Source organism: Rattus norvegicus, chromosome 1 (genome assembly GCF_021556685.1).
Source record: "Rattus norvegicus strain SHRSP/BbbUtx chromosome 1, alternate assembly SHRSP_T2T, whole genome shotgun sequence".
In the NCBI taxonomy this organism is placed as follows: domain Eukaryota; kingdom Metazoa; phylum Chordata; class Mammalia; order Rodentia; family Muridae; genus Rattus; species Rattus norvegicus.
This window is the reverse complement of record NC_141534.1, coordinates 217046641-217058508: the sequence shown is the minus strand read 5'-3', so window position 1 is coordinate 217058508 and position 11868 is coordinate 217046641. Positions and strand designations below refer to the sequence as shown.

Genomic DNA, 11868 nt, shown 5'->3' with positions numbered 1-11868 from the left:
TTCCGTTGGCTTCCGCTGCTTTTCTGGGAGTCTGGGATCCTCTAAGAGGACCCGGGATGGGTGAGAGGGGCTGAGCACAGAAAAGGAACAAAGCAAAAAGCCCCATGGTGTGACCTCAGGTTTCCCACTTGGCTGGTGAACGCAGGCCACGGCGCGGGAAAGGCCCCCCTCTGAACCATGCCTCTCTACTGAAAGGGATGGGGACAGAGCTGGAGGCCTTCCTGGATGTCAAGCTCTAGGTCCAGCCTCCGCCTCTACGGCTTGAAACCGGTACCTTTCAGCTGCCCCAAAGCTTCCGCTTCGCGGCCCCGGCATTTTAGGCCAATGAGAGTGTTGGGGCGGGCTCTTTAGTGCACATCCTCACCTCGCCCAATCAGCGTGGCCCGAGCGTCTACCCAATGAGGGCTCAGGGGCGGGGCCTCCACAGGCGCAGGAAATGGCGGTGACCAAGGAGCCTGTGAGTGGGGCAGGGGCGGGGCTTGGCTGTGTCTCCTCCTTCGCACGCCCCCTTATGATTTGGGTGGGTAGGGATGACCTAGGTGCCGAGCAGGTGCTCCAGACTTGGAAGGTGGTGCTGGAAAGCCCAGAGCACCCCTTGTCTGATCTTAGTAAAGAGGCCTTCCCCGGATTTGCCTTTGTGGGAAACTGAGGCAGGTTCTTCCTTCTCCCCTGATCCCCGAAGTCCGGCCCGATTGGAACCCAATGGACTTTTGGGGGCCTCCCTTTCCCAGCTGCCCGCCCGCCGTCGTCATGCCGTCCCTGTTGCTCCGGCTGCCCCTGCGCCTATGCCGGCTGTGGCCCTGTAGCCCTCCCACCCGACTCCTCACAGCCGCAACAGGGCAGCGGTGAGTTGAGCCCCAGAATTTGGCCATATTCAGTGGTTTTTCTCCTGAGAGCCCGCCTTGCGTTTTGAGATAGTTGTCTCTGCATTATGTGTACTTTTCAAGGTTTGTCTCTGACAACCTTCTCGTTCAATGCTGGACACTTAGTATCAATAGTTAAGAACTGAGCCCCTAGTGAGTTAAGTGACAGATCAGGAATCTGAGCTCAGGTTGCTCTTTCCATAGCTCTGGTATGTTGTCAGGCTTCACTGTGCACACACTGGGAAAGAGGAGGTTGAGTACAAAGATTTAGATTTCTAGGCTTGGCTCTGGATGCTGGTCAGGAGGAATGAAGTGAGGCATGGGAATCTGCCTTTTCCTTTGAGATGGAGTTTTCCTATGTTGCCCAGGTAAGCCTCCAAATTCAATCTCTAGAGTATCTAGAGTTCAGGCACAACCACCATGCCTGGCTTGGAAATCTTTTCCCTGGGTCCTGGCACTGGAACACAGAACCTCATGCATAAGAGGCCAGGACTTTTTTTTTTTTTTTTTAAAGATAGGATCTCCTATAGGCTAGGCTAGCCACAAACTTGCTTGTAGTCAAGGAACCTTGAGTTTCTGACTTTGTCTCCACCTCCCAAATGCTGGGATTACTGGTTGACATCAGCTCATATCATAAAACCTGCTGTTTTGAAGAAGTTTTTAGGGGCTGAAAGGATGGATGTTTTAGAGATTAAAAGCACTTGTCACTCTCACAGAGGATCTAGCTTTTATTCTCAGCATTCACACGATAACTTACGAACATCTTCTTCTGACCTGTTGGGGGCACAAGCATGCATGTGGTACACATGCATATAGACACTCAGAGACACAAAATAATATAATTTTAAATGATCTCTAAAGAAGCTTTGTAGCCAGGATGGTGGTGCACACATACCTTCAGTCCCAGTACTTGGAAGGCAAAGGTGAGCTCTGTGAGTTTAGAGCTAGTCTGGTCTACTTAGGGAGCTCCACGTCTGACAGGTAGTAAGACACTATTTTGTAATTTAAAAAGAAAAAGAGGAGGAGGAGGAAGAGGAAGAAAAGGAAGAGGAAGAAGAGGAAGAAAGCAGCCATCTGGATTTGTGGTGTAGGAGAGGACTACATATTGAAAACTAGAAATCCTGGGGCTGGAGAGATGGCTCAGAGGTTAAGAGCACTGACTGCTCTTCCTGAGTTCAATTCCCAGCAACCACATGGTGGCTCACAACCATCTGTAATGGGATCTGATGCCCTGTTCTGGTGTGTCTGAAGACAGCTGCAGTGTACTCAGATACATAAAACAAATAAGTCTTAAAAAGAAAAGAACACGAGAAATCCTGACCATTCCGGACTAACTTCAAATCCTGGTAGCTTTACTGAAGGTGTGGCTCAGCGAGGATGAAGACTGGGCAATGGTGACCTCTGGCCTCCTAAGCCTCTGCAGGTTTGGACTTTTCTCCACAGGCCTGTCCCTACTAATTACTATGAACTGTTGGGAGTGCATCCTGGTGCCAGCGCTGAAGAGATTAAACGTGCTTTCTTCACCAAGTCAAAAGAGGTATTGGTACCCCCAAGGAGAGGGAGGAAGAGGAAATCTGAGGCACTCTAACTTCCTGGGATGTCTGTATCTCCTGGGTGTCTGTAGCACCTTCCTTCCGCCTGCTTGGATAGGGGGTACTCAGTATCCTCTATGATCTAAAGAACCGGGCAAGGCCATGGGTCTTTCTGGTTATGGTTTTGTTGCTATTGTTGTTTTTTGAGACAGGATCTCACATTGTAGCCCAGACTGGTCTCAAACTTTGAGTGGTCCTCCTGTCTCCACCTCTCTAGAACGGGAGTTATAGATGGTTGGTTTCCTTAAATGAAAGGGGGCAAGGAGTCTGTATTTTCTGACTCTGGCCTTTGGGAGGGGTGAGCAAGCCTGGGAGGAAGGGTCAGTGTCCAGGTAAGGTCTGTGGGAGTGATGTCAGCTTTGATGGGTGGACATCATCAGGAGAGGTCCTAGGAAGGGAGATGGGAAATGAGATAAGGGGACCCCTGCCTCACCCCAGCTACACCCTGACCGAGACCCTGGGAACCCAGCCCTGCATAGCCGTTTTGTGGAACTGAGTGAGGCGTATCGAGTGCTCAGCCGTGAGGAAAGTCGTCGTAACTATGACCACCAGCTGCATTCAGCCAGTCCTTCAAAGTCGTCAGGGAGCACAGCCGAGCCTAAGTATAAACAGCAGACACACAGGTAGAGTACAGCAGTCCTGAGCCCTGCTGTCCAGAGCCCTCCAGTCCCAAGCCCTGCTGTCCTGAGCCCTGCAGTCCCGAGCCCTGCTGTCCTTACTCTCAAGTCTTCCTGAGAGCCCCAGTTTTCCATTGTCCTCCTTTTGCTCTTCAGCAGCCCCTGGGAAACCCCGAATGCTGAATACTGGGCCCAGTTCCACAGTGTGAGGCCACAGGAGCCCGAGTCAAGGAAGCAGCAGCATAAACACAACCAGCGGGTCTTGGGGTACTGCCTTCTGCTCATGGTGGCAGGCATGGGCCTGCACTACGTCGCCTTCAGGTGCCTCCCCATTCTTCCTGAGGTACTGGGTGGAGGGTGGGTCAAGAGTGGTGTGGCCAGCCAGCCACAGCAGCCTATGACCTGCATAGTTTGTCTCTCTCAAGTTAAGAACTTTGTGAAATCAAGAATTGGAGCCTTGCCTTGCTGGGTAAAGGCAGAACTGCACACAAGGGCTAAAGTTGTTTTCTGTTTCTCATTGCTTGAATGTTAATCTTTGACGCTGCTTGTTGTTAGGGCTGGAGCTATCCAAAACCATACACAAAGAGGGCATGGTCAAAACCCTGGGGTTCTCTCTTAGCACTTCATAAATGAGTTTTTACTTCCCAAGTGCTGGGATTAAAGGTGTGAAGCATCGCCTCCCAGCAATGTTTTTTAGAAAGTTCAGGGTCATCCTTGGTTACATACCAAGTTTGAGGCTAGCCTAGGCTACATTAAACCGTGTCTCAACATAGAAAGAAAGAAGATAGAGGAAGGGAGGCCAAGCACAGTGTCACAGCCAGTCCTTGATAGCTGCCACTTTCATGCATGCTGTAATACCAGTTTTCTGCAGCATAGAAACTCAAAGGATGGAACCCACTGTCCGCTCCATCTAGCAATGGAGATGAACTGCTCCCTGACTTCAGAGCTGTTTCACCAACCTCCACAGGATAGCCCGGGACTTAGGGTACTACCCAGGACTTAGGGTACCACCCAGCTCTGGGACTTGGGCCACTTGTATCTTTCTTTCAACTCATCACAGGTGTCTGTTATGGGGGAGAGATGTAAAGTTGTGTGAGATATGCTAGAGCCTGGTTAGATCAGGGCTTAGGGACACCAGAGTTCAGAGACTCGGGGTTAATTGCAGTTTCCTCACAGGAAGCTGGAGCAGGTGCATCGCAGCTTCATGGACGAAAAGGATCGGATCATCACAGCCATCTACAATGACACTCGGGCCAGGGCCAGGTCTGTCACTGCTCTGACTTTGCCTCCTGCTTCAGCACCACCCTCCAGGATCCCTGTCCTGATCTGTCTTTCCTTCCAGGGCCAACAGAGCCAGGATTCAGCAGAAGCACCAGCAGAGGCAGCCTCCAACAGAACCCTCTCTGCCTCCAGAAAGTTCCAGGATCATGCCCCAGGACACAAGCCAGTGAGAGGCTTACCTAGGTGGGACCTGTATTGGTCCTCCCCTTGCTGCCTGTCTAGGACTACACGTGCAATAAACTCATATTCAGACTCCTATCCGACTCGGTCCTTCAGGTCACTCATCTCCTCATCCCTCCCCTCGTGAGGCAGCGACCCTGGGAGCCCGGCCTCCAGGGCGGTGTGTCCCCTTTCCCCTGCAGCGGCCGGAGGGGGCGTTTGGAGGGGACCGGCTCCGCCCCCGCCCCGCCTCCGCCCGCAGCCGGGTGGGGAGCGCGTGTTTAGGTCACATGAGCCTCTTGTCCGCCAGCCCCGGCCAGGCCCCCTGCCACCCCCGCCGTCCCCGCTGCCCGCCGTCCCGGCCACCACCACCAACACAGGCCGCCTGCCTGTCTCGTTCCTTCTGCCGCCGCTGAGGCGCTACGTTGCGCTGCCTGCGCCCAGGGCTCGGGAGGGGGCCGCGGAGGAGCCGCCCCCCGCGCCCGGCCCGGGGTCCCCACACCCGGGCCCGCGCCATGGGACTCTGGCTGCCGCCGCCCCCCGCGCCGCCGGGCTAGGGCAATGCGGTCGCCCCCGGCGCTCGGCCCCCGCGGGCACCATGAGCCCCCTGCTCCGTCGCTTGCTGCTTGTTGCGCTGCTGCAGCTGGCCTGTACCCAGGTACGTGTGTTAGAGACATCCCGCTCGCTCGCCCGCCCGCGGTGCCCTCTCAAGGTTGGCGGAAGTGGGGAGGCGCCCGCTACTTCTGCCAAGGGGATCCGCTGTTCAGACCGGGAATATCCCTGAAGAGGTGCCCCTCGGCGCAGGCCCGGCAGCCCTAGCTCTAGCTCCCGGGGCCACTCCCCCACCTCACCCCATCCTCTGGGCGGTTGGAGGGCGGAGCTGCCTCAGTGCCCTCCGAACCTCGTTTGTCTCCCACTATCCCGGCTCCTGACTTAAAACAAGCCCCAGCTCTAAGGCTTGGGGTTTAGCACCATTCCCAGAGTATGTCTGGTGGGTCTTGGACTAGGGAAAGTACCAGATGGCTGCGTGTACAAGAAAAATTGGAGCCGAGGTCCTGGGAACAGAACAATCTGGAAAGATGTCAGAAAGGCACAGAAGCCTGACTCAATCAAGGACAGAGCCCTTACATAGCCACAGGGCCAGCCCTTTTAGAGTGCATCTTGGGCCCAGGTATCTTCTTTCCTACAGGCCCCTGTGTCCCAGTTTGATGGCCCCAGCCACCAGAAGAAAGGTAATAATAGTTAACAATAACTTGACACAAGCCAGTACTGAGAGGGGTTAGTTAGCATGTGTTCTGATTTCATGACTCTTACCTTGTGTGATTTCCAACTCCTTCGGGAGATGCCATTTCACAGAGGAAGAAACTGAGGCAGAGGGCTTAATCATTTCTTGAGAAACACGGCAGAGAGGTTTAAAGGATGGTTGGGGTGGTGGTGACAGGGTATCAGAGAGGCTACATGCTCAAAGGAGCTGCCAGAAACCCGATAAGAACGTAATCCATCTGGGTCTGCCCACAGTGGTGTCATGGATAGATGTTTATGCACGTGCCACATGCCAGCCCAGGGAGGTGGTGGTACCTCTGAGCATGGAACTCATGGGTAATGTGGTCAAACAACTCGTGCCCAGCTGTGTGACTGTGCAGCGCTGTGGTGGCTGCTGTCCTGACGATGGCCTGGAGTGTGTGCCCATTGGGCAACACCAAGTCCGAATGCAGGTACTGGGGCCTATGGGTCAGGCAGGCTGATGGGACAGTGATGTCCTGGGGACTAGGTCAACCCAGAGACAGGTACCCAGGAGGTGGGAGGTTCTGGTCATTCCTTCTCTAGCCCATCTAGTATCCCCTTTCTCTGTCTTTCTGCTGCCCCCCCCACCACTCACTGTCTCTTCCCCATTCTCCTGAGTACAGATCCTCATGATCCAGTACCCGAGCAGTCAGCTGGGGGAGATGTCCCTGGAAGAACACAGCCAATGTGAATGCAGGTGCCAGCCAGGTCCAACCCTTAAGTTCACAAAGTGTAGCATGGGGTGGGGGTATCAGGCATGGGACTGTACCTTACTTAGTAGGGATTAGGTGACTGAGAGCAGAGCCAGAAGTAGGCATGGATTCTGGGGCAAGAGAGCAGGAGGTTTCTTTAATCAAGCGCGCGTTCTCTCTCTCTCTGCCTCTCTCTCTCTCTCTCTCTCTCTCTCTCTCTCTCTCTCTCTCTGTCTCTGTCTGTCTCTGTCTCTGTCTCTCTCTCTGTCTCTCTCTCTCTGTCTCTCTGTCTCTGTCTCTCTCTGTCTCTGTCTCTCTCTGTCTCTCTCTCTCTCTCTGTCTCTCTCTCTCTCTCTCTCTCTCTTATTTTTCAGACCAAAAAGAAAGGAGAGTGCTGTGAAGCCAGACAGGTGAGTTCCTGGATTTCTTGGTGCTGGTCCAGGAGAGCTTATGGGTGGGTTTGGGGGTGCCAGGAGCCAGGAGACTGCAGCCCTTCTGCTTTCTCCTCTCTCCTGACTCCCCTTCCCCTTTATACTCCCCAAATCCACACATTCTGACCTATCCCTAGCTCCTGGGAAGACTCTTCCCACCCCAGACATGATGCTTCTCCTCCTAGGGTTGCCATACCCCACCACCGTCCCCAGCCCCGCTCTGTTCTGAGCTGGGACTCTGCCCCGGGAGCATCCTCCCCAGCTGACATCATCCATCCCACTCCAGCCCCAGGACCCTCTGCCCACGCTGCACCCAGCGCCGTCAGCGCCCTGATCCCCGGACCTGCCGTTGCCGCTGCAGACGCCGCCGCTTCCTCCATTGCCAAGGGCGGGGCTTAGAGCTCAACCCAGATACCTGCAGGTGAGGAGTCTGTGGGGTGGCACTGGTGTGGGAAGGCAGCAATGCTGCGTCCTGGGGCAGGTCCAGATGGGCCTGCCAATGGTGGAGAGACCAGGGAAGGAGGAGACAGCTGCATGTGTTAAATCACTTACTGTGCATCTGCTGGCACCCAGATCATCAGAAACTTAGCTCAAGACTAGATGCACAAATCAGATGGTGAGAGAGATGGTGTCACCACCAATAGAAGATGCTAAGCTCTATGACAGGGACAACGATCTAATCTAAGCCATCAACCATCTCCTGGAGGGGAACTCAAGAAGACTTTTTCCACGGGCTTTACACGATAGATATTTGCTCCATTCTGTAGGCTCTGAGAGAGCAGAGATGTATGAGAGAGAGCCTCGAATACTTAAGTAGCCCTTCTCTGTTCCATAGTGAGGCCCTGGGATGATTTATGGGCCAGGCCCTGGCGGCTTCTAGAGAGTATCAAATAAAACAGGGTTCCAAAAAGGAAATGCATCAAGAAGGCTGGGCCTGGACATGGTGGTACATATGGGGAGTTTTGGCAATACAGAGAGAGTTTGAAGCCAGCCTGGGCTATATGGAACCTTGTTTAAAAGCAAAACCCACAGAAGACAAAAAATAACTGTTGCTTTGGAATGGCAGTGCACACCTGTAACTCCAGCTCTCAGGAGGCAGAGGCAGGAGGATACGATTTTGAGAACAAGCTGGGCTGTAGAGCAAAGTGATCTCAACAAACAGCAAGAATAAAGAGGGGCCGGGTGTGTAGCTCAGCCGGTAGAGTGCTTGCCCAGCATTCAAGAAACCATCTGTAATGGGATCCGATGCCCTCTTCTGGTGTGTCTGAAGACAGCTACAGTGTACTCATATATAATACATAAATAAATCTTTAAAAAAAAGCCTTCAGTTTGATCTTCACCAAATGGAACAAGGCATGACAGCACTCAAAGGTTCAGGGTCGGGCTGGAGAGATGGCTCAGCGGTTAAGAGCACCCGACTACTCTTCCAGAGGTCCTGAGTTCAATTCCCAGCAACCACATGGTGGCTCACAACCATCTGTAAAGAGATCTGATGCTCTCTTCTGGTGTATCTGAAAACATCTACAGTGTACTTATATATAATAAATGAATAAATCTTTAAAAAAAAAAAAAAAAAGGTTCAGGGTCATTCCTTGGCGACATAGTGAACTTGGCTCACTCGAGTACACAGGGGCTAGAACTGTGGCTCAGTGGTAAGAGCACTTTCTGCCCTTGCAGAGGATCCAGGGTTAGTTACCGGCACCCACATGGTGGCTCATAACCCATTCATAACCCTAGTTCCAGGATCTCCAATGCCTTCTGGTTTCTACAGAGACCAGGCACCTACGCAGTGCACATACATGCATGTGTAGACTTAGTATTAAGGATATCACTGGTAAACGTAAATAAATAGGGGCTGGAGAGATGGCTTGGCTGGTAAGGTACCTACTATTGAAGTATGTAGACTGGGTAGGTGCGATGCGTTATAACCTAGTATTGGAAGAGCAGCCAGGGACAAAAGGAACCCTAGAGTTTGTTGGCCAGCCATCAAAGCAGAATCAGTTAGCTTCAGATACAGTGACTCAGGTCTCAAAGATAAAGGTGGAGCGGGGTGGAGAGAGCTGGTTCTCAGTGGCTGCTGCTCCTGCAGAAGACCGAGTATAGATCCCAGAACTCGCTCGATGGGGGCTGCAGTGATCAGACACCCTCCTCTGGCTTCTTCAGGCACCCACCTACATGTGCTTATATAGTCACACACATACACACACACACACACACACACACACACACACACACTCCTAAATAAAAGTAGCAAAATACATTTTTGTTTGTTTGTTTTTTGTTTTTTGGGTTTTTTTTTTTCCTTTCTTTTTTTTTCGGAGCTGGGGACCGAACCCAGGGCCTTACGCTTGCTAGGCAAGTGCTCTACCGCTGAGCTAAATCCCCAACCCCGGCCTTGCACTTTCTAGGCAAGCGCTCTACCACTGAGCTAAATCCCCAACCCGTTTTTTTTTTTTTTTTAAGATTTATTTATTTTATGTATATAAGTACACTGTCGATGTCTTCAGACACACCAGAAGAGGGCATCGGATCTCATTACAGATGGTTGTGAGCCACCATGTAGTTGCTGAGAATTGAACTCAGGACCTCTGGAAGAGCAGTTGGGTGCTCTTAACTGCTGAGCCATCTCTCCAGCCCCTTGGTTTTGTTTCCGAGACAGTGTATGGCCCCAGCTGTCCTGGCACTCGCTATGTAGACAGGCCAACCTGGCCTCAAACTCACAGAGATCTGCCTGCTTTTGTCTCCTTATGCCTGGCAAAAATGGATAACGATGGAGGATGATTAAGCCAAGCACACACATGCACATGCCCACGAGCTCAGGCCAGTCCCTTCTCCACAATTAAAAAGCAAAAGTAATTTATTTTATGTGCTAGCCTCCCCACCACCACCATCCCAGAACTTGGTTCTAGGCAGTTGTCAGCTACCATGTAGGTGCTGGGAACTGAACCTGAGTCCTGTGGAAGAACAGCCAGTGCTCTTAACCACGGAGCCATCTCTTTAGCCCATTTAACAAAATTTAAAAAATAAGAATGAAAACATATCAAAGGAGAGCTTGGGGTCAAGCCCCAGACAGCACTGATCTCTTCCCTTCACTCCCCAGGTGCCGGAAGCTGCGAAGGTGACAAGCTGCTTTTCGGACTCCACAGGCCTGTGTGCCTCACAGGCCTTCTTCATAGGGAGAAGAGTGGAGCATAGGAGAACCACCTCAGTCTGGGAGGACATTGCCCCAGGACTTGGAGCTTTTAGAGAGCTCTCACCATCTTTTATCTCCCAGAGCTGCCTTCTAACAATTGTCAAGAGAACCTCATGCCTCACCTTAGGGGCCAGGGTACTATCTCAGTTAGCCACTCTGGTCAAGTGAACATCTTGCTGGCTGTCTCCCCTCACTATGAAGACCCCAAACTTCTACCAATACTAGGACTTGGGTTGTTATGATAACTGTGACACACACACACACACACACACACACACACACACACACACACACACTCTGATAAAAGAAATGGAAGACACTATCACTGCTTCTGTCATTGTTTGATACTCTCCAGGTTGGGCAGAAATGTATGCAACATGGCATCTCAGTTCTGCCTCCTGTCTTACTGTGCCAGTGCGCCCAAGGGCAGACAGCAGTTCCCAGGGAAAGCCACAACCACAGATTGATAAAGTCCTTGGTACATGTCTCTGCCTCCTGCTCACCACAAGGATTCTGCCTGCCCTGGACAGAAATTAAGGAGAGGCCAGACTATAAGAGCTGCTTCCCAAGGGGTTGGGGATTTAGCTCAGTGGTAGAGCACTTGCCTAGCAAGCACAAGGCCTTGGGTTCGGTCCCCAGCTCCGGAAAAAGAAAAAAAGAAAAAAGAAAAAAAAAAGGAAAAGAAAAGAGCTGCTTCCCAGGTTCACATGGCAAGAACACAGAATTGCCACCATTGAAACCCTTTCCGCTCTGAACTAGTGTGACTTTTTTTCATACAATAGGAGGCATTGCCCATTGTCCCTGCTGAGTGTACACTTGCAATACTGTTCCTTCTGGTTGCCCCTTTCATGCCTCAATCTTGCCTTCATATGGCTGGAAGGCCTTTTTAAAGCACAGCCACAGCCTTCACCTGTGCAATCCCTGCTATTCTGGGGTTCATCAGCTGCTGCTTGAGGTTACGAGCCTACTCCATCCAGGCTGTGTGCAACCATCTCCAGAGTCCTGGATAGAGTGGGAAGACCAAGCATTAAGGCTTTGGCCTGCTACAGAATGTTCAGGGGCAGAATTGACTAAGAGTAGCCACCCTAACAAAGGGACTGATACTGAGGTCATGATCTTGGTGGTACCAAAGCAGGAGTGGGGTAAAGAGTTCCTCTTGATCATCATCACAAACTTATCCATTTATGAGAGTCTCACATGGCCCAGGGTGGCCTCAAACTCCCTACATAGCTGAGGATGACATAGATTTCTAGTCCTGCACCCACCTCTCAAGTACTAGAATTACAGGTTTGTACCACCCCACCTGGTTTGTGTACTGCTGGGAATCAAACCTGACCTCGTGCATGCTTGGCAAATACTACTAACTCCCTGCATCTTCATCCCTGATGCTGTTTTTAAACTTTCTCTAAAGACAATGCCTCCTGTATCGCAGGCTGGCTCAGAATTCTTTATGTAGCTGGGGATGTCCTTGAACTTCTGATCTTCCCACCTCCACAGTGTTGACATTATAGGCACGGGACCAACACACCATTTTTATTACGTTTAAGTAACTTTCTCAGCAGTGATATTGGTGATCATGTTCCGGCTCGATGGTGGTTAGAACCTGAGAGCTAGACTGGGAACTCACTAAGCATCAGATATAATTGGCGTCAACACCATGATGATCTTCCTTTGCATTTATCTGAATAAATGCAAGGCAAGCTGGCCTAAGACAGGTATGAAATCACTCGACTCCATAGCCTAACTTAGGTTTGAC

General features: G+C 51.7%; 2 protein-coding genes across 20 annotated transcripts; both read left to right on the top strand.

The window, feature by feature from the left end:
* Nucleotides 1-423: 423 nt before the first annotated feature.
* On the top strand, nt 424-4611 carry Dnajc4 (DnaJ heat shock protein family (Hsp40) member C4). 8 transcript variants are annotated; one of them, NM_001013196.1, is made up of 8 exons: nt 444-457; nt 732-845; nt 1135-1231; nt 2307-2400; nt 2894-3078; nt 3229-3393; nt 4249-4335; nt 4415-4609. In NM_001013196.1, the coding sequence occupies exons 3-8, from the start codon at nt 1155-1157 to the stop codon at nt 4521-4523; spliced, it is 717 nt and encodes a 238-aa protein (NP_001013214.1). In that variant the 5' UTR covers nt 444-457; nt 732-845; nt 1135-1154; the 3' UTR covers nt 4524-4609. The 8 variants fall into 8 exon arrangements, with proteins under 8 accessions (XP_087430676.1, XP_087430688.1, XP_087430693.1 ...); XM_087574550.1 differs by lacking the exon at nt 1135-1231 and having other exon boundaries at nt 424-457; nt 3232-3393; nt 4415-4611; XM_087574562.1 differs by having other exon boundaries at nt 424-457; nt 732-1231; nt 2287-2400; nt 4415-4611.
* A 197-nt stretch (nt 4612-4808) lies between these two features.
* Vegfb (vascular endothelial growth factor B) lies at nt 4809-10434 on the top strand. 12 transcript variants are annotated; one of them, NM_001438358.1, is given in 7 exon segments: nt 4809-5170; nt 5702-5744; nt 6031-6227; nt 6420-6493; nt 6863-6898; nt 7206-7340; nt 10020-10434. In NM_001438358.1, coding segments are annotated over 7 exon segments (567 nt in total). In that variant the 5' UTR covers nt 4809-5110; the 3' UTR covers nt 10042-10434.
* Nucleotides 10435-11868: the final 1434 nt, after the last annotated feature.

Bases quoted from the DNA above. Each gene is read 5' to 3' on its own strand.
- Vegfb (XM_087595585.1), top strand. From the start codon at position 5,111: ATGAGCCCCCTGCTCCGTCGCTTGCTGCTTGTTGCGCTGCTGCAGCTG. The intron at 5,171-5,701 runs GTACGTGTGTTA...TCTTTCCTACAG, and splicing joins TGCAGCTGGCCTGTACCCAG to GCCCCTGTGTCCCAGTTTGA. The intron at 6,228-6,419 runs GTACTGGGGCCT...TCCTGAGTACAG, and splicing joins AACACCAAGTCCGAATGCAG to ATCCTCATGATCCAGTACCC.
- Dnajc4 (NM_001440012.1), top strand. From the start codon at position 703: ATGGACTTTTGGGGGCCTCCCTTTCCCAGCTGCCCGCCCGCCGTCGTC. The intron at 846-2,306 runs GTGAGTTGAGCC...TTTTCTCCACAG, and splicing joins ACAGCCGCAACAGGGCAGCG to GCCTGTCCCTACTAATTACT. The intron at 2,401-2,893 runs GTATTGGTACCC...GCCTCACCCCAG, and splicing joins TCTTCACCAAGTCAAAAGAG to CTACACCCTGACCGAGACCC.